The sequence below is a fragment of the Podarcis cretensis genome, assembly GCF_951804945.1.
Source record: "Podarcis cretensis genome assembly, chromosome: 4".
In the NCBI taxonomy this organism is placed as follows: Eukaryota; Metazoa; Chordata; class Lepidosauria; order Squamata; family Lacertidae; genus Podarcis; species Podarcis cretensis.
In genome coordinates this window covers 89,602,450-89,623,346 of record NC_137173.1, presented here as the reverse complement: position 1 = coordinate 89,623,346, position 20,897 = coordinate 89,602,450, and the positions used below count along the sequence as shown (strand labels likewise).

At 44.7% G+C, this 20,897-nt stretch overlaps 1 protein-coding gene across 2 annotated transcripts; it reads left to right on the top strand.

The window, feature by feature from the left end:
- The first annotated feature begins 455 nt into the window (after positions 1 to 455).
- On the top strand, positions 456 to 7,416 carry SLITRK1 (SLIT and NTRK like family member 1). 2 transcript variants are annotated; one of them, XM_079974602.1, is made up of 2 exons: positions 456 to 1,071; positions 1,762 to 7,416. In XM_079974602.1, exon 2 carries the CDS (start codon positions 2,824 to 2,826, stop codon positions 4,897 to 4,899), a length of 2,076 nt encoding a protein of 691 aa, XP_079830728.1. In that variant the 5' UTR covers positions 456 to 1,071; positions 1,762 to 2,823; the 3' UTR covers positions 4,900 to 7,416. The 2 variants fall into 2 exon arrangements, with proteins under 2 accessions (XP_079830728.1, XP_079830727.1); XM_079974601.1 differs by having other exon boundaries at positions 1,185 to 7,416.
- The last annotated feature ends 13,481 nt before the right edge of the window (positions 7,417 to 20,897 follow it).

The following is a 20,897-nucleotide window of genomic DNA, read 5'->3' as shown; positions in this document are numbered from 1 at the left end:
CCTTGCCTCTGTTTGTGTGGTGCATGTTTAATGCCCTCTTGGCTCCCATCTCCCTTTCTGCCCCCCTTTCAAAGTTCTTTATTCAGGCTTCCCACTCACCCCACCCATCTTACACCCCTCTAAGCTTTCCATAGGTTCCCAGAGCGTCTTTTGTGTAAACCTCTCTGGAAAAGTAAATATACCCTCCCACCCCTCCAAAAATAAAATAAAATAAATAACCCATACCAAGCCAAACCCTTATCCAGCGCTGAAACGAAGTCAGGTAAATTATGGCGAGCAAAGAAAACGACTCGATGGCCTTACCGCGTCACCAGATTCTCTTCTCTTTATTTAAAGCTGCTTTAATGGTCTCATTTACATGCAGTGATCCCTCCATTGCCTGGTTTTCTTTATTTTTTGGGGGGGATGGGGAACGGCTTGTTTATTTGCAGGGGGAGGGGGGAGCTCTTGCCAGTCTCCTTGTCGTTCCTAATTTCATGTTTCCTCCCACATCGACTCTAGTTTGGAATGGTGTCAGGCAGTCCTATTGGAAAATGCATTCTGGTGAGCTAAAGGGTGGTGGGCGTCTGGCTTGAAGTACCGCTCAGAAAGGCTCAGCTCGACAGGGAGGAAGGATTCTGATGGCTCCCTGAGCCTTTCCTCATCCACAAACCCTGCATCTTCCCACCCCATCTTTCGGATTCTCTGCATCTCCATCACCACCGCCACCGCACCGGTCCTGCCAGTTGGATGCAAAGTTCACCAATGGAGCCAACGCAATTATGGGACGGCAGATGCGCAAAACCCGGGAGAGGATCCAGCCGCGGACGGGAAGGCATGTTAGCACAGCAGCCCCGGGTCTCCTTTGGCGCAAAGCGATTCGGGAACTGGGATTCCTCTATGCACCATCAGAGATGCAACTGGTTATTTAATTGAGGACATCGTATTTTTTTTAAAAAAAGAATTCTCCAGATTATGCAAACACCCCTGGTTTGAACAAGCCCCCGGCAACACTTTTAAAGTCTTTTTAAAATATATGTATTTTCACACCGACACACAGGCAAGACCCTACTTCGGGCGGAATTCTATAAGGTAAGCAAGGTGATTTTTTAAAATATATTTTGTTTAAGTGCAAAGGGGGATGCAGCAACCTCCATAGAAGTCAGTTGTGGGGTGGAAATCATTTTTTCCCCTTTCCCTTCTAGACCAAAAGGGAAGAGGGTCCTACGGTGCAGGAAGGAACTCGGAATCTCTGTGAAATATCGCTCCACAGCAACAGCCCCACCAAAAGAAAGAAAGGAAGAGGGTGACGGAGAAAGAAAGAAGGAAAGACGCCAAATGCAGCGTGACAACCTCTCTGCTGCAGGGAGGGAGGAAGCAATGCATTGAAAAAATGGCGTGCGGCATAATTACCTCCGATCGCTAGTCGCTTGACACCCTGACACTAATTCGAGTCAAGCCACGCTGGGAGCATAGCGGAGGCTCTCTCTGGCTCTCCCCTGCCCTTTCCCAGAGAGAAAGAACATCGGATCCAGGTGTGACGCCCGCCTGGCGGGCAGATGGAGAGCGAAACAGGAAATGTTCAACTTTCCAGTATTAAAAGGCAGACATGAAAGAATCCATTTAGGAAGGAGCCCGTAGAAGCGATGGACGGCTCGCACGCCAGAATTTCTTTGACGCTTGCCCTGGACCTGGATTGATTTTTCTTTCTTTCTTTCTTTCTACATCTCTCCCCGCTCCTCTCTCCCCCACCCCGTCTCCCTGCGCCCCCTCTTTCTTCAGCATTCCCTCAGCAGATGGATTTTTGCCACTGCGGCTCAGCAGAGGGTGTCAGATCTTTCCGAGTGCACCAGGCTGGAAAGAGCAGAACCTCTTAGCAACTCCTGCCTTATGTGCGTGAATGAGTGAGTAACTGTGCAGCTCGGAAGACGGGAGAGGGGGGAGGAGAGAGCGAGCGCGCAGGGGAAGACAGGAGAAGCCGAGAGAGAGAGAGAGAGAGAGAGAGAACGCGAGGGAACGCGGTAAGGGGGAGAAATGGACAGACCAAAAACGCAGCGATTGCAGAATTTTTGCAGCGCCATTGGTTCGGCAGCCAGTCGTTAGGCTGGGGCGTGATTTCAGCACCAAGGGGGACTGGACAGCACCCAGAGTGGGGTCTCCTGGGCATCCAGCGGCGACGGCAGCAACAGCAGCAGGGATCCCGGAGGCCGGCTTTGCACGAGAGAAAAAAGCAAGGTCAGTCCGAAGCCAAAGCCATGCACACGGGCCGCTCCTGCCGCTGCGCTCCCAGCTCCTCCGCGCTCCTCCTGCCTATGCAGCGGCTGCTGCTGCCAATTGCTAGCCAGATCGTTCCTTAACGCCGAGGCGGCCGGAGATCGACTTCGCTTTCTTCTTCTTTGGGGGCGGGGGCCCCCCTCTGAGGGTGGAGGTTATGAAGGGGGGTCTTCTACTTCCCCCCCTTCCTGTGCCTCGCAGTACGTGCCTGGATAGTTTGTGGATATGATCGCTGACTGGAGTCCGGGCTGTTGCAGTGTTTTGGGGGGGAGAGAGGGCTAAGAGGAGACCAGGCAGCGCCCCCCATATCCTCCGATTCTCTCCCCTCCCCATTTCATTCCTCCCTACCCAGCTCTCTCTCTCTCTCTCTCTCTCTCTCTCTCTCTCTCTCTCTCTGGCTTTTGCCCCCTATCCTCCCCCTCCCCCTCTCTTTTTTTTCTTTTTTCTTTTTTTTGCATCGGTTCGGACACTCCATGCCTGGAAGGAACTTGACGGCGTGAGAGGGGAGAATTTCCGCCTTGCCGTTTCCTCTGTGTGCTCCAGCTCGGGGATGACTCGCTCGGTTTAAAAATGCTGCTTTGGATTCTGCTGCTGGAGACGTCTCTTTGTTTCGCTGCCGGGAATGTTACAGGGGACGTTTGCAAAGAGAAGATCTGCTTGTGCACCGAGATCGAGGGCGACTTGCACGTCGACTGCGAGAAGAAAGGCTTCACCAGCCTGCAACGCTTCTCGGCCCCCACTTCCCAGTTCTACCATTTGTTCCTGCACGGCAATTCCCTCACTCGCCTTTTCCCCAATGAGTTCGCTAACTTTTACAATGCAGTCAGCTTGCACATGGAAAACAACGGCTTGCACGAGATCGTGCCGGGGGCTTTCCTGGGGCTGCAGCTGGTGAAGCGGCTGCACATCAACAACAACAAGATCAAATCGTTTCGCAAGCAGACCTTCCTGGGCTTGGACGATCTGGAATACCTCCAGGCTGATTTTAATTTATTGAGGGATATTGACCCGGGGGCCTTTCGGGACTTAAACAAGCTGGAGGTGCTGATTTTAAACGACAACCTCATCAGCGTTTTGCCTGCCAACGTGTTCCAGTACGTGCCCATCACCCACCTGGACCTGCGGGGCAACCGCCTGAAAACCTTGCCTTACGAGGACGTGCTGGAGCAGATCCCGGGCATTGCTGAGATTTTGCTGGAGGATAACCCTTGGGACTGCACGTGCGACCTGCTCTCGTTGAAAGAATGGCTGGAGAACATCCCCAAGAACGCCCTGATCGGCCGGGTGATATGTGAAGCCCCGACAAGGTTGCAGGGCAAGGATCTAAACGAGACCACGGAGCAGGAGTTGTGCAGGAAAAACCGAGTGGATTCCAGCCTGGCTGCTCCTCCCGCGGAAGAGGAGACCTGCGATCCCGGGCCCATCCCGACCCCCTTTAAGATCCATGGCAAGGAAGACCCTGCCACCCCGGGCTCTGCTCCTCACGGGGGTACAAAGATCCCGGTGAACTGGCAGATTAAGACTAGACCTACGGCTGCCGGCTCGACCATCAACGTGAAAGGCAAGTCCTCCAGCAGTACACCTTGTCCTGCCACCTGCGTCTGCCACCAGATCCCAGGAGGATTCAAGGTGAATTGCAACGATGGCAACGTCAGCAGCCTGGTGGATCTGAAACCCAAGCCGTCCAGCGTGCACGAGCTCTTCTTGAGGGGCAACAAAATCCACACCATTCGAAAATCCCATTTTGTGGATTACCGCAAACTCAACCTGTTGGACTTGGGCAACAACAACATCGCCACCATGGAGAACAACACCTTCAAGAACCTTTTGGAGCTGGTGTGGCTCTACATGGACAATAACTATTTGGACACACTCTCTCGGGAGAAGTTCAATGGATTGCAGAACCTGGAATACCTAAACATGGAATTTAATGTCATTCAGCTCATCATGCCAGGGACATTTAACGCCATGCCCAAGCTGAGGGTTCTCATCTTGAATAACAACCTTCTGAGGTCCCTCCCTGTTGATGTCTTTGCTGGGGTCTCCCTCTCCAAACTCAGCATCCACAACAACTATTTCCCTTACCTGCCAGTGGCAGGGGTGCTGGACCAGCTCACCTCCATCACCCAAATAGACCTGCATGACAACCCATGGGACTGTAAGTGCCCCATTGTCCCTTTCAAACAGTGGGTGGAGATGTTGCGACCCAAGGTGATGATGAGTGACTTGAGATGTGAGACTCCAGAAGAATTCTTCAAGGAGGACTTTGAATCCCTCTCCAATGAGGCCATTTGCCCTCAACTCAAGGTCTTGCCCACCTTGACTTCCTCTCATAAGAACAGCACTGGCTTGGCCGAGACTGGGACACATTCCAACTCCTACCTGGAGACTAGCAGGGTCTCCATCTCGGTGCTGGTGCCTGGCCTTTTGCTGGTCTTTGTCACCTCTGCATTCACAGTGGTGGGCATGCTGGTCTTTATCTTGAGGAACCGGAAGCGCTCAAAGAGGAGGGATGCCAACTCCTCAGCCTCTGAGATCAACTCCTTACAGACAGTCTGCGACTCCTCCTACTGGCATAATGGACCCTACAATGCAGATGGAGCCCATCGAGTATACGACTGTGGCTCTCACTCCCTATCAGACTGAGACAACAGACTGGGGAAATACAAAAACAAAAAAAACCATTAAAATTTTAAATCATATTATGGGCAATCAGTTCAAGTTCAGCAGCTAGCAACCTCAACTTCCCTCCGGTGGCTCAAAGCTCCCTTTTCCTGATCTGTGCATTGCTGTCTCGTCCGCTGATGTGAATGGACCACAACATGGGATGGGGCTTTGCCCACCTTAAAGCTACCTTCTGGTGAAAAAACACCTACCCACTCACTCACCAAACTGGGGAGAAATGCTGTGAGTGGAGGCCTGCTTCCCCCCACCCCTTTGGCCAAGCCTCCAACTTGAGGCTGTGCTTGGTGTAAAAAAATGTGCACCGCAAAGCCAGTGGCAAAGAAAGAAAGATAGAAAGTTCCAGTCAAAGAGGATGGCTCGACTTAGGGGTTAAAGAGAGAGAGAGAGTAAATATGAACGCACTCTCCTGCAAGGTGACCTATGACCAGGTGGATCTATGGGCCCTGTGTGTGTATGTGTGTGCTGCGGAGACGAGGGCGCCCCCTGGCGCCCTCCCCATTGCAAACAAAGCAAGAGTGTCCAGTTGCACGAAGGCATGAATGTATTGTAAATAAATGACTCTGATCTAAACAAACAGACAAACAAACCCAAGTTGCTGCATGGTTCGCATGGATACAAACCACCCAGGGACGCTTCAGCCCCCAATGGAAGCAGCGTCCAGTTCACCTCGTCCTCCCTCTTACCTGATAAGTTCCATCATATCAAACTTTCTATATAAAAAAAATACAGTATAATAAGAATAAAAAGTGCCATTTTGCCATTATTTTTGTGTGATTGCTAGGCAGTAGAGATCGTCCTTTTACTGTGAAACAAACAAGGAAAAAATGTAAAGATTTTATTTAAGACATGTTTGCATGGCTATACTCTCATGGGTTTCAGGTTTTGCGTTTGGGGGTGTAGGAAAATGAATTACTTTGTTGGGTGGATTTTCTCTCTGTTTGGGGGAGGGAGGAGGGGGCCAGTTTGCTTCTGGTTATTTTTGAGTTTCCTTTGGAAATTAACATCTCCAATAATGCCTTTCCATCTGAATGTAAAAAAAAAAAATACCCTCAGCATTTTCTCTGATGATTAAAAGTGTTAAACTATTTTTTAAAAAACAAATACATCCCAAGCAGTTAAGCATGTTCAATTAATGCCACTTGAGTGCTTAAGCTGCAAAGTTGAATGGGAGTAAGAATTTTTCTTTTTCTTTTTTGTGCTCTTGTAAATCACACTCTTAAAAACTGGAGGGAGAAAAAAAAAACTGAGCTGAGGAGAAAGCAAGCGAGACTTAATTAATTATATTTGAGGATTTTATAATGGCATATTTTTTCAGTATTAAAGTGAAAATGTTTTCAAAGCTCGAGTCATTCCAATTTTTTTAACCCCCCCCCCCCACTATCACTTTCTGAACACAAGTGGGATTTCCACCCTTTTCATTTTTTAAAAAAGATGGTGGGGGGAATAAATGAAAAAAGCCTCTTTGCTTTCACTCCAGTGTGAAAGCTGCAGTGTGTTTCTCTCTGGTTCTTAACCATGTCAATTTCACTCAGCAATTCTTGCTGCCTCCCCCTTCCTTCCCCTGCCTTGAATGCAGCACTGAAAACCTTTATTAATACTGGGGATGCCTTTGGTGCCAATACTGCTGCTGTGGCTGCACACTGCAGATAGACTAGGGAGGTGGGTGGGAATTTGATTTAATTGACTCTGCCTTAGATCTCTCTCATTAATACGATACGGTGACCAGGCTTCATTGGGCAGCAATTCTTTAAACCTGATGATTGGCAGGCTAGGATGCTGGTGGCAATTGGGCATCAGCATCTGTTAGGGATGGAGATGGGGGGGCAGTTGAAACTGCCTCAAACTAATTAATGGTGGAATTTCCTAACCCCAGCCCCTCTCCCTCCAGATCTGCACCTTTCAGACTTGTAATAAATCTCTCTCCTTTCTGCCATTCGACTTCAACTCCATCTACTTTGATTTCCCTTGCACAGTAGGCTGGCCCTTAACTAGATAATACAAGCAGAGGCAGAAAGCCCCCCTGCAAATCAATTGCAGCTTCCTAGCTGAAGTCCCAGTGGAGAAATGAAAGATTTCAGTCACGTTGCTCCTGGCTTTCTGCAGGCAGAGAATCCTTTTAAAGAGGAAAACACTGGAAGGGACTAAGCACAACTTCAGAAAGAACAGATGGGGAAGCTGTGTTTAAAAAGGCAAGAGAGGGGAAGAGAGAAAACACAAATCAGTAATAATGATATGTCCATTTTGTGCATAGGTGGTTTGGGGGGGGGGGAAGGAAGATGAGAAAGACAGGGAGAGGAGAACAAGGTTCTCAAAACTGAGTTTGAAAACAAACAAACAAACCTTAAGCTGAAGTGTACAAGGACCTTTGCAGAGGTGGGAACTCAATGATACACCTAGAGCATTTGGGAACTTCTTAAACTTTGTCTTGCTATTTCATATTGTTTGTATAACTTTTTGGTAATAAAAAAAATACCTGCTGCTTTGTACAAACTATGGCTACTTAAAAAGACCCTTCACCATTTTTTTATTATTACTTGGGGGCTGTGATCCAGAATATTCTGTGGGTGAGAGGGGTAAAAATAGTAATTAGTTGGCTCCAGTGAGTTGTTCCTTAAAAAAACAAAATCTTCAGCAAACACTCCTTCCTCATCCCATCCAGAGATCAATTAAGCAGATTAAAAAATATATATGTAAGAAACTATTTTATTAATGAAGAAATCATTTTCTTAATTTAAATATAGTCTCTATGGCTGTCTAGCAACCTTAGAGTTTTAGCAACCAAACCGATTATGAATATACAACAGAGCTAGAAGTGGAGGTAAAAATAATAACACAGCTTATGAAGGGAAGTTCTTATAAGATCTAATCCATACAATTTTATGAACTATAAAACTTAACAGGGTACCAATCGCCTTGCAATTTTACATGACAACAACATTACGTTGTATTTATCTCTTCCTCTTTTATGCCTAAAATGAAGCGAAGCATCATGAGCACGGGTTCATCTCTTCTAATTATAAGTTAATTAAAAAAAAACCCTACAGGTATAATGTATTTTAATCATCCTGTAGCATATGCTGACTATTTTCAGTAAAAAAGTATGAATAGCACCAAGTTATTAGATATATTACCAACAGAAGAAAAATAGAGCTTTCTGTGGTTCAGAATCTGCTTGTTCTATAATTGGCTTTTGAAGTTCTTACACTCTTTTTTAAGGGCACTTAAATGAAACTCTAGGTACCAAAACTCATGGGTGGCTAACTTGCAAAATGCCATAAATATTTTTTGGATTTTTCTCAAGATGGTTTTTCTTTTCTTTTGCCATATATGGTCAGCACATCTGTGAAATGTGCATAAAATTATAACAGGAGGCAGATATATGGAATAATTGCAGCAAATGAGTAATGAAGGGAGATATTTCAATAGATCTCATTCACATCAATTATTCAATCCCACAAAATGTTTTATTCATCCTGATAAAGTATAACTGCCTCCATAATATTTATGCAACTGGGAACATACGATATAAGTGCCACAACCTGATTAGTCATTTATGTATGCATACATGTTGCACAGTCTTCTGTGTTTCAAGTGTTAAGAGCCACCGTGAAGCTATAAATATTGTGTTTGCAACATGAAGGATGCTGCTTCCAGTTGAATCAGTCTTCAATTCATCAAACTTAAAAGAGATTTCAGTAATACCAGGTACGAAAGCAAGGAGGAAAAAGAGATTGCTTATTTACTTCCATAGCTTGAAACGGAGTATTTTCTGTGATACTGTGAAGCTAAGAATAGGCCATAACTTCATCTGTTGCCATAGGAATGTATGCTTGAATGTATATGGGCATCTCACATGCGTATTTATTAGAAAGCTGAATGGGATTTATCCTGTGCAATGTTACAATTTGAATTGACTAAGATATGAATTAGAGGTTCCTTTTGGAGAAGAGCACTGCTGTCCAAGCTTATTTCGGTGCATATCCTACATTCTTATTTTAGTGTTGCGTTCTGCTTATAGCAGCAGCATGATGGATGGGTTCTATATATTTGGTTGTGGAATGGACAACAATATGATCGCATTGGAAACAGTTGAACATGGGTGGTATTTGGAGCTTTATGATGAATGGATGGGGGAAAGGACACAGTGTGGTAGTAAAATATCGTGAATATGTTGTGTTTTAGGTATTGAAATAAATAGCTAACTTGAAAAGAAAAATCAGCACTGGCCAAACTCTTCTCCCAAAGAAGAAATAAATCATCTTGTTTTCTTTAAACCTTGGTCCAGATAGACGTTATTAATGCCAAAATGCTTAATGAGAGCTCACCAAACTGAGCCTCATTGGTTAAAATACTGGCCGGCTGTTGCCATTCCATCTGACTCGTCTCTTTGATGAAGAAGCACCCTTGTGGTTCATGTTAATTATATCACCTTTCAGGACACTCTTCCTTTTTGAAGCGGTTCCCCAGTAGTGGTTTTACCTAGCCTGAACCATTTTGTTACATGTTCATAGAAGGAGAGAGGCCCTCACATAGGTGGGGCTTGCAGGGCCAGCTGGAATGCCAGTTTTACTTGTAAACTGGGCCTTACAGTGAGATGTGGAACCTGTGGACCTCTGTATGTTATTGGACTCCAGCTCCTACTAGCCCTAGAAGCAAGGCCATTGGTCAGGGATGATGGGAGTAGTGGTCCAACAGCATTTGGAGGGCTACAGATTCCCAGTCTTTGCCTTGGAGAAGACCCAGGCTAAATTCCTGTGCACAATATCACTTCAGGTTCAGTATTCCTAAAAACCTCAAAAGTTTGTTGATTTGTTTGGTCATCAGGCAAAGCAAGGATTTGCAAATCTGTGTCAAGTTTTGATATGGGACTAAGAGTGCAGTCTTAATGCACACATTGATATTGTTGACTGGGGTGGTAGGATCATGCTTAGTTGTGTCTTCACCAGCCTACATCAGCAGAGAGATGTGTCACCAGTTGCGGGCTCTTCCTAGGTGGGTGGGAAACTATCCCTCACCCTAGTTCTCTCAACAGTGGCAGAAATAACAAATCTGCAAAATGTGGCATTTTTGGTTGGGTGTTGGCAGATTTGGATCCACATGATCCAAAACCCTGTCTGTGTGGATATTCCAAAGGACCTCAAATCCCTCATCTACAGGAGCTGGTGTAGTGAAAAATTGGAAGAAACTTCCTCTACTTCCTGCGCTGGCCAGGGCAAGCTAGCAGGACCTGCAGCATAGGAGTAGATCCATCACATCATTCTCCCTGACCCTACTTCAGTAGCTTCCTCCACCCAGTTTCCCAGGGTGTCTCAGTAGTTACCTTCAAAGGCATGAGGAGTCAATGTGGTGCCCACCAGATATTGCTGAATCATAACTCCCATCATCCTGGACCATTGGTTGTGCTATTTGGGGCTGATGGGAATTGTAGTCCAACATGTTATCCAAGCTGGAATAGCTTTCCCCTCCCTTATCTCTTAAAATCTTTCTTCTGTCTGAGAGTCAGAATTGGGTTTAATGGACACTGATGATCAGGCTTTTCTTATATTCCCTCTGCACAGTGTAAGAATTGGATCAGCTGTAATGGGGCATGTGGTCTACAATGTTATGATGAGAAAAGATGAAGGATGGTCAAGCTGCCACTTGTTACAGTTATTGTTTTATGTCTTGAGAATGCAGTAGCAGTGGCCAGACATGAGATGCAATGCTGATCCTCAGGCTTTTCTATGCCGTCCTCCCCTCACTCCCCACCCCAAGTATTTGCAACAAGCAATCTTTTTTGATTTTCTCACGTTGTTGCCAAAGCAGGGACCACTATCATCAGTGGATCTTATACTTTCAGCTCTATCTTTGGAATCTCAGAGATTAGGCTGTAGTAACCTTATTCCCAATGCAATCACCTACTGGCCTTTAAAGCCCTAAATGGCCCCGGTCCAGTATACCTGAAGGAGCGTCTCTACCTCCATTGTTCTGCCCGGACACTGAGGTCCAGTGCCGAGGGCCTTCTGGTGGTTCCCTTGCTACGAGAAGCCAAGTTACAGGGAAGCAGGCAGAGGGCCTTCTCTGTAGTGGCACCTGCCCTGTGGAATGCCCTCCCACCAGATGTCAAAGAGAAAAATAACTACCAAACTTTCAGAAGACATCTGAAGGCAGCCCTGTTTAGGGAAGCTTTTAATGTTTAATAGGTTATTGTATTTTAGTGTTCTGTTGGAAGCTGCCCAGAGTGGCTGGGGAAACCCAGCCAGATGGGCGGGGTATAAATAATAAATTATTATTATATTATTATTATTACTGGGAAGCATGGATCAGCCAGAGGGCTCAAAACCTGGAAAGGAATCACATTGAGGCACAACTTGTGTGAAACGGAGCCTTCATATGTGGCCTATATAAGTAGCTAGGATGACCTATGTATATGATTTTGGGCGCTATGGGTGCTCCATATGTAGGCCCAATCCATATGGTGCCAATTCAGGTTGCCTAATTGATGAACTGGTCATATCCTATTTGGAGAAGGGCCACCGTTTAGTGGTAGAGCATCCTAGGTTCAATCTTTGGCACCACCAGGTGGGACTGGGAATGTATGTTGTCTGAAACTTTGGAGAGCCATGTCGAGTCAAAGTGGTTATTACTGAGTTAGATAAACCAATGGTCTGGCTGGGTCTAAAGTAGTCTCCTATGTTTCTACTGCTGTTTTATCTAACATTAAAATAAAAGGGACTTAAAACTTTGCTTACATTGGGCTGCTTCCAACTAACAGTTGTACTAGCCTAGGCCAGTTCAATGAGTCCCACTGGTGCAACTGGTCTATTCTTTCCTCTCCACCCCCTGTTCCCCTGTGCTCCCCCCAATCAGCTCTGTGGGCTTGAGAAAACCCCCCAGAACAGTGGAGAGGGGTGGAGAGTGGGAGATCCTTCCATCTGGCAAGCAGAACAATTGTAATAGTGCAACATTTAATTCCACCCTCTATATTCAGGGTGGGTGGGAAGTTCTTCATCCATTTGTGTACCATTTATTTGAGCCTCAGGATGTTTCTGGGCAGCTGTAAACCATAGAATCATAGAATCATAGAGTTGGAAGAGACCACAAGGGCCATCAATTCCAAACCCCTGCCAAGCAGGAAACAGCATCAGAGCACTCCTGACATATGGTTGTCAAGCCTCTGTTTAAAGACCTCCAAAGAAGGAGACTCCACCACACTCCTTGGCAGCAAATTCCACTGTCGAACAGCTCTTACTGTCAGGAAGTTCTTCCTAATGTTTAGGTGGAATCTTTTTTCTTGTAGTTTGAAACCATTGCTCCGTGTCCGCTTCTCTGGAGCAGCAGAAAACAACCTTTCTCCCTCCTCTATGTGACATCCTTTTATATATTTGAACATGGCTATCATGTCACCCCTTAACCTCCTTTTCTCCAGGCTAAACATGCCCAGCTCCCTTAGCCGTTCCTCATAAGGCATCGTTTCCAGGCCTTTGACCATTTTGGTTGCCCTCCTCTGGACACGTTCCAGTTTGTCAGTGTCCTTCTTGAACTGTGGCTCAGTTCAAACTGCAACCTTCCATTTATGCTGTTTCCTCATGAAAAGAGTGGCTCCATCAGTAGTGTAAGCCTTGAATGAGTGGCACTTGTCCATGTTATGGACTTATCACAGTGGAGCAGAGCAGTTATATACACTGACAATTCTTTGCTCAAAGTTGGTCCCTTTGAGAGGCTAATACAGTGCTCTAGGCTAAACTGTGCTAGGTCTAGCATCAACACTGATTCTAAATAACTCACTATTTCTCTTCTACCAAGTGGATAAAATAAAAGTGCCTGCGAGGGCGGAAATGTGCTAAAAAGGTGGTAGCATAGTACACTTCTTATATAAGATATCCGCAATACCTTTATTAGGGACAACCAAAATGTTAGAAAATAATGGAAAGCTTTCATGTTCTCCAGAAGTCTTCATGAGGCAAAATGTTTTGCAAAGCAGAGAATGGGGAGGAGAATAATAATAAAAAATGGGGGGGGGGACTTTAATACCACAGCCACTTACTAAAGAATAAGCTGTACTGAGCTCAATGGGACTTAGTTCTGGGCAGATGTGTACAGGATTGTGCTGCAAGATCCCATGGAGTTCCAATTCTCCTTTGCTTCTCCCAGTGTGCCCACTGTGCTCTCCCCATTTGAGCTATGGAGGGTCGGGGAAAACTGAAGAGCAGATTTAGGCTGTGCACATGGACTGTGTGAGAGAAGGAAGTGGTAGTTCTGTTGCACAGCCAAAATTCACTAGTGGAAGCAGTTCATTGGATTCTGCATTCAGTCAGTCTCACTGAAATTAATAGGATGGGTTTACTATAAAGTTGCCTTTGACATTTGATATATGGAGTGCCAGGATTCATGTCCCAATGTCCCGGTTAGCTTGATAGAAAGCATTGGGTGCTCTCTGGGTTTTGAAGCATTTTGTTTATATACCAAGGTGCGTAACTTGGAGCATTGGTGTTCCACTTCTGACATACCATGGGCAGGGTCATTGTGGTTGTTATGGAACTGGATTTGAATCCGATGAATCAGTGATAAATGCTGGACAAAATTCTGGCTTGCGGGCTGAGTCTAACCATTATTTTTCTCCTGCCATTGTATGCTATTATGCACTAACAGCGCACTGCTATGTGCAGCATCAATGTGTTGTAATGGGTAGAGTTGCCTAGGTCAGGAAGAGGAAACCTTTGACCTTCCAAAATTTGTTGGACTACAACTTCCTTCATCGATGGCCATTGGCCATGCTGGGTGGAGCTTGGGTTGATGGAAATGGGAGTCCAACCACATTTAAAGAGCCACACTTAAAAAGCCTGACCTAGGGAGACCTGGTGTTCAAATGCAAGCTCATTGTTGAAGATCACTGGGTTCAGTCTTTGCCTTTTAGCTGAAGCCAGCTCACTGTGAGAAAGGGAGGGGATGCAAATAAGGTTAGTAAATGAACCTTCTGGATCCCAGCAGGAGGGAAGCCACCAGAGATTTGATTTGCTCTGGATAAACTGTGGAAGGAGAAAGGATTCATGCTGAGTGTAACGTGAGAAAATGTGCTGCTTTGTAATATGTGAAATGGTCTCATAAGGCAGTCCCATAGATCTATATCAGAGCCTGTTTTCATAAATGATGCTAAGGATGGGTATTTTTGGTATGAGATGCATTACTTCTGAATGCTTTTAATGCAGCTGAGTGAGCAGAAGGGAGTCACTTGGAAATAATAAAAAGGAAATGTTCATTCTAGCCACTTTAAGATTTTCAGTCAAATTATAAATATGAAAAATGCACCGGGGTGTGGGGGAGATTTTAGGCATCATTGTGTCCATAGCCGCAGGGCAAGAAAAGACTTGATCTCACTTGTCTCTGAGTAAATTGGGAGTTTCATAGGACAGAGTTCCCTGCTGGGCATGGAAGTCCACAAAAATTAAACAGTCCTGGACCTAACTAGTGACCAAGAGCCCAGTGACTAGCCCTCCCCAGGCTTGTTGGATCAGAGCAGACCTATACACAGGGGCCTGGGGATAAACTGATTGTTGGATGCTCATAGGTATAGCAGAAGAGGGTTGGCAATCACATGAGCATATGTGGCCTACAGGACCATCTAAGTGGGGAAGACATAGCCACTGTGCACCCTGCCATCTATGGCCTGGGTTTTGGGAAGGATTTCATGTAGATGTTTTGATAAGATTCTAGGTTAGGTATTTGGCTTCTCCAGAGAAATAGTGTCTAGTAATTGTGCTGAGAAAGATCTTTGTTTGGGGCACTGAAGAATCGCTGCTGGTGCCAGTTATCATTCATTAACCTGCTCAGTGGACCAATGGTCTGAATAAATATACAAGGCAACTTCATATGCTCACTCACTGCATTGCACCAAGACAGTGAATTAGATTTCATCCCATGTGTTGATTATTATCTTATTGTGTAGCTTTGATTCAGCTCTTGTTCGAGGAACCCTCCTACTTTTTACAATTTAAAAAATGCTTCCATCACCAAGATGAAAAATCCAGAATCTATGTGTGAACAACTCATATACGAAAGCTGTAACTTCAGGCACATAATTTTGCTGCTTTCAGTAAGAATTTGGATATGTGGAAATGTTGTGTCAACAGCAAGGAATTTGTGATGATAGCCGATAATGAAAAGGATTCAGTTTCCATTTTGACTGTATTAACGTTGTAGCAGCTTGTCAGAATTGTAGAACAGACTTCTTATTACACATTGGCCAGCCATACAGAGGGGAAAAAGATGATATGCCAACATCTTCAACAGACAATTTCTGAAGATGTGAAAAGTGGCGTTGAAATTTGGAGGGGCTAAAGCAGAAAGTATTGGTAAGGATCCTGATAATATCTAGTAGGAATATAAGAGTCCATCTGAATGGACCAATGCTGCATCTAGCCCAGTATCCCACAGTGTCTAGCTAGAAATTGCTGGGATGCTCGCAAGCAGGACACATTGCCCTTAGCACCTGCTTTCCAGGACCAAAATTTCTTTTTCTTCCTTTTTTATTTCAAACAAATTCTACTTAGGGATGGGCAAATTTGTGGATTCCAGTTTCTCTATTTACCCATCCCCAATTATACATTTTCTACATTTCCGTAACAGTTTGCAACTGAAAAAAAAGGAAGTCTACATGAAAATTCACCGTTATTTTAGTGCAAATTTCAATTGCTGTGTGTGTGTGTGTGTGTGTGTGTGTGTGTGTGTGTGTCAGAAAAGTGCAAATTTCAAAGGTTGGTTGCGTTTCAGTTCACATATTGTTTAGTAGAATGTGAATTAGGCAGGTTCAATGATTGAAGTGTGAGCTGAATCAAATTTCATCCCCTCCCTTATCAGCAGACCCACTCTAATTAATGGTCCCAAATCAATCATGTCCATTCATTTTAGTGGATTTCCTTTATGACTAACATTGGATACAACCCACTGCCTCTTAACAGTGGCATAGTGGAGAGGGAAGACAGGGGACAGGGATGGCCCAATACATTTTGGCACCTGGGACAAAGTGCCCCACTGCCCCCCTTGTGCTAGGGGGAGGCAGCATGAATCCTTGCAAAGCCTTGTCACTTTGCAGGGGGTGGGCAAACTCCTCAAGAGTTTTCTGAATGTCCCCCCTCACCAAATTTAGGCGAGAGAGAAAGGTGTTCCACAAGGCTTTGCTGCTGGTCTCCTTCCTCCCTAGTGGCAGGGGAAACCAGTAGCTAGCTTTGTGTTCCTTCTCCAGTGGTGGCAAAAATGGTGAGGTGGGAACCTGTGAGGATGATAGGAGCTGTAGACCAAAAATCTGGAGAGGAAATATTTGCTTCCTGACTCAGAGACCAGCTGTTACTCCCTGACTAGGCAAAGGCAACATTTAATTACCCAAGTAGCCAAGGAATTGCTGTTTTTAAAAAGTTGATGCTTTGAAAGTGATACTTGTTGGGTGAGATTCCAAAGCCTCTCCTGTCTCAAATAACTTCTGAATAATGGTGAATGGACAGCCTTTTCTTACAGTTCCGAACAAACAGAGGAAGACTCTCAGTGAATACAGCTGTGGTGTTTGCATATCCCATTTAAATCAATCTCTAGAATTTACATGAATGAAATTGAAATCACATTTGTGCTTTACATTTGATTAAATCTCACAGGGAATTCCAGACTTCCCTTTTCATTATGTTCTATGAAGAGTGTTGATTTGCCATGAACAAAAATAATTCAAATTTCCATTCCAAATGGATCTCATTCCTTCACAAATAGCAAGTTTTAATTACTTTCCACTGTTTTTTTTGTTTTTTCTTTTCTTTTCTTTTGTTTTTTAATGCTATGAGTCAGCCACTCTGCTTGAATATCATTTTCGTCATCATGCAATTGTGCTCGTAAGTTTCTGTACATTTATTAACATTCTCATGGAGTTATTCTCCCAAATGGTAAAATAGTTTCAGTTCATTAACTTCCCTCTGAGTTTGCCAACCAGCAGCAAGCAGAGTTTGCAAGCTTGAGCTGTATTGTATAATTTGCGGAACAAGCCATTTGTCAATGATTGCATAAACCCGGTTGGGAAAAAAATTCTCTGAACCACTATGATATATATTTTTTAGCAATTTCTCTGACTTGTTAAATGGACACGCAGAAAATAAATTACATTATGGAGATAGGTTTCTGGAAACTATGAAGCGGAGGATGTCCTCTTCCCCACCATGTTGAGAAAACTATTTAACAGAAGCATACATCATAATGTAAGATGGTACAGATGAATGTATGTGTAAGAAGTTTCAAGCATGAGTTCACTAAACTTGCTCAACTTCAATGCCATACTTATATCAATCATAGTAATTATTACTTTATTTTTTCCAAGAGACAGAAACATTTAAGTGTACAAAAATCTGGAGCAAATTAAGTGGAAAAAGTCCAAAAAGTGAAGATGATTGGCATGGTATGTAGAAAACTGCCTTTTTCTGGGCTTGACATTTGGGCTATATAGCTCAGTATTGCCTCAGACAGGGAGGAGAAATAAAAATTCTTAGCCTAAGCTGTGATTCAGGATGAACAAATCTGTCAATTTTAGTTTCTCATTCTTCCTCTCTTATCCTTTATCCAGTGTTGGGGAGGGGATCGTTTTTTGGGGGAGTCTGACATCTGGAGTACAGCATATTGGCTTCCCCCAGTGAGATTTCCAATGCGGGGGGTGGTGTTAATGTAGATCCCAGATGATCTTTGTGCCTGTGGTGTCAGATGAACTGTGCTTGACAGTGCCCAAACCAGGGAAGACTTCAGTCTTTCAAAGTTCAGCAGCACCTTGTGTGAGCCCAAAATTTCACAACTTCGATAAGGTTATATAATTTAAGATAATGTTATCTTCTTGAATTTTTAACTCTTTCCCCATAATAATATTTATATATCCATATATATATAGCAATGTGGCAATATAGACCAATTTAAGCAAATACACCCAAAATAGTACAGTAGTATCTTGGGGATTAATAGATTGATGGAAATAGCTGAAGATTGATGGAATGAGCTGTGTGGTTTATCTTCTCTGTGTTCCTCCCCTCATTCTGTTGTGCCTTCTGAGTTGAATTTTAGATTGTAAATGTATCAGGTGAGGGACTTGCTACCTTGTTGTTACACTGTAAAACCGGGGGAAGCCAACATGGTGCATTCCAGACATTGCCAGGCTCCTGTCAGGCCCCACACAGCATGACCAATGGCCAGGTATGATGGGAGTTGTAGTCTAGCAATAACTGGAGAGCATCATGTTGGCTACTCCTGTAGTAAAGCATCATAAGCAAGCATGGTGCCTTATTGTGGTTGTCAGGTTTCTTGTAGATGCCTTGTCTTTTAGGTTTAGCAGCTGCTCCACCATTATATGCATACTTCAGAAATGCTAATATATGTATGTGGAGTTTTGAATACCAGTTGAAACAAAGCCCACTTTGATATAGTGAGTTGCTGCTTGCTGATCTCCTGGCAAGTTGCACATGGTTTCAAGGTACCCAGGTAACCTGTTTGCAACATGCATCACCAACTGGTGAGTGTCTGGGGAGAAATTACTCCCACACAGAGCTGTCATGAGGACACACTGCAGTTTAGCAAGCTAGAAATATCTGCTTCTACAACATTTTCCTTTGCTGGTTGAATGCTGCACTTCTCTCTTTCAAACTGAAAGCTGATCCTATAAACTGGGGGTGCCAAATTACCAGCTGAACTGTGGAAGGAATCCTGTCACAGCTGGCAGGCACCTTGATGTTTCATCGCCAATTGCTGTGGATCAAGCTACCCTTTGTTATTGAGTCTAATACTGTTGTGGGCAATTATCACCCCATTCGTTTGTATTTAATTACAGAATAACCCAAGTGTAATTGAGAGAAAAAATTAACCTGTCACTTCTTAACATCTCTGTAATGTATGTATTGGGGAAATGCTGAAATGAATATTTGAAAGGTTTCATCTTTCCAAAACAAGTTTAGCTTTGGGACTGGGAGGAATTAAGTCCTCAAAGTTTTCCAAAAAAAGGTGCTCAGGTTTACGGTGCTTCAGAGCAGTGGAGGGAATTAAAGCATTGCTGCCTGGCATGGGTATGGAAGCAGCCAATGCCCTTTCCAGCCAGCAGACCACTGCAAATCCAGCAGGTCTTAGATTGGCCCATTTGAAATTGGGTTCAGATGGGAAGTCCCACCCTGAGTTTGCTCCAGTTGGGGAATTCCCAAACATCCAGAAACTATGGGATGGTGGCGGAGGGCAAGGGGCAGCAACTACCACCCACCTGGCAAGAGTGAGCATCCATTATCTGAACTCTTTGGATATATTTGTTGTTGTTTAGTCGTTTAGTCGTGTCCGACTCTTCGTGACCCAATAGACCAGAGCACGCCAGGCACTCCTGTCTTCCACTGCCTCCTGCAGTTTGGTCAAACTCATGCTGGTAGCTTCGAGAACACTATCCAACCATATCGTCCTCTGTCGTCCCCTTCTCCTTCTGCCCTCCATCTTTCCCAACATCAGGGTCTTTTCCAGGGAGTCTTCTCTTCTCATGAGGTGGCCAAAGTATTGGAGCCTCAGCTTCAGGATCTGTCCTTCCAGTGAGCACAGTCCAGGTCAGTTGAGAATGGGTCGCACATTTGACCTGACCCTTCCCATCCAGTCAAGAATGAATGAAGCACAAATGCTGATCTAGAAAGGATGATCCCTACGCAAGTGTGGATCACTGGGATGGATGTGTACTGATCAGCAAATAGTGCAGTGTGACTAAATGATACAGCCTGTGGTAAAGATCTTTCTAGCAAATTATTAGTCTGATTTTTATGCCTGCCTGCCACATACCACTCGAGGTGGTTCATTTGCCATTAAATAAAATAAGAACAACACATTAAATTACATTTTTGAAATAAATACACTGTAAGCATAACATAACAACCATTACATGGAACAATATAATCTATCTGGATATAGACATGGAGATATGGCATAAAATATGAGTTATAAGGGCAGCCAAGTTGTTCCCCATAAAACGCCCTCCCCCCCCCAAAAAAAAATAAAAAATGATGGCACTTCAGCAAGTCCCATCATTCCCAAGGAGACTTGCTGCAACTACTTTGATTTTGATATACAGTGGTACCTTGGTTTGTAACCGCTTTTGATTACAACTGTTTTGGATTACAACCACGTCAACCCCAGAAGTGCATGTCCCTTTTTTGGATTACAACTCATTCTTATTTTATTTTTTATTGCAAACAATTTTTTTTGGGGGGAGGCCCCATTGGCGAAAACGCGCCTTGGGTTACAACCTGTTTTGGTTTACAACCGGACCTCCGGAACGGATTATGGTTGTAAACCAAGGTACCACTGTATGCAGTGGCAGGAGATGCTCAGGCTGGCTAGCTGCTATTAAGTGACTGTCAGGAGACCTGCTCCTGGGGGTTGAACCCCCTTATATTTTGAGGGTAGGAGCCACCCCACATGTCCAAAAAATGTGGAGGTGAAGCACGGAGCTGACCAAAGTGTGTTGCTGCTTCAGTGGCAAGCTCCTTCTCCTCCTGCTGCCATGAAGGGGAAGGAGGGTCAAAGTAGCCTCTCGCTGGTGTTGGTGGCAAGAGGAGACAGAGGAAGAGCCACTGGCCACTGCATTCAGCTTTGTCCTTTGCTCCACCTGACATCCTGATGTCACACATGTGATGTTGTGATGTCATGATGTCACACGCGTAACCTTGGCTCCCCAATTGCCCTTTCAAGCTGGTGTCTCTGGTGGCTGTAATTACTTTTGAGAAACAACCAAGAGAAGAACACCCTCAAACCACCTCGTTGGGAAAGACTGAGGGCACAAGGAGAAGGGGACGACAGAGGACGAGATGGTTGGACAGTGTTCTCGAGGCTACCAGCATGAGTTTGACCAAGGTGCAGGACGCGGTGGAGGACAGGGGTGCCTGGCGTGCTCTGGTCCATGGGGTCACGAAGAGTCGGACACAACTAAACGACTAAACAACAACAGC

Bases quoted from the DNA above. Each gene is read 5' to 3' on its own strand.
- SLITRK1 (XM_079974602.1), top strand. From the start codon at position 2,824: ATGCTGCTTTGGATTCTGCTGCTGGAGACGTCTCTTTGTTTCGCTGCC.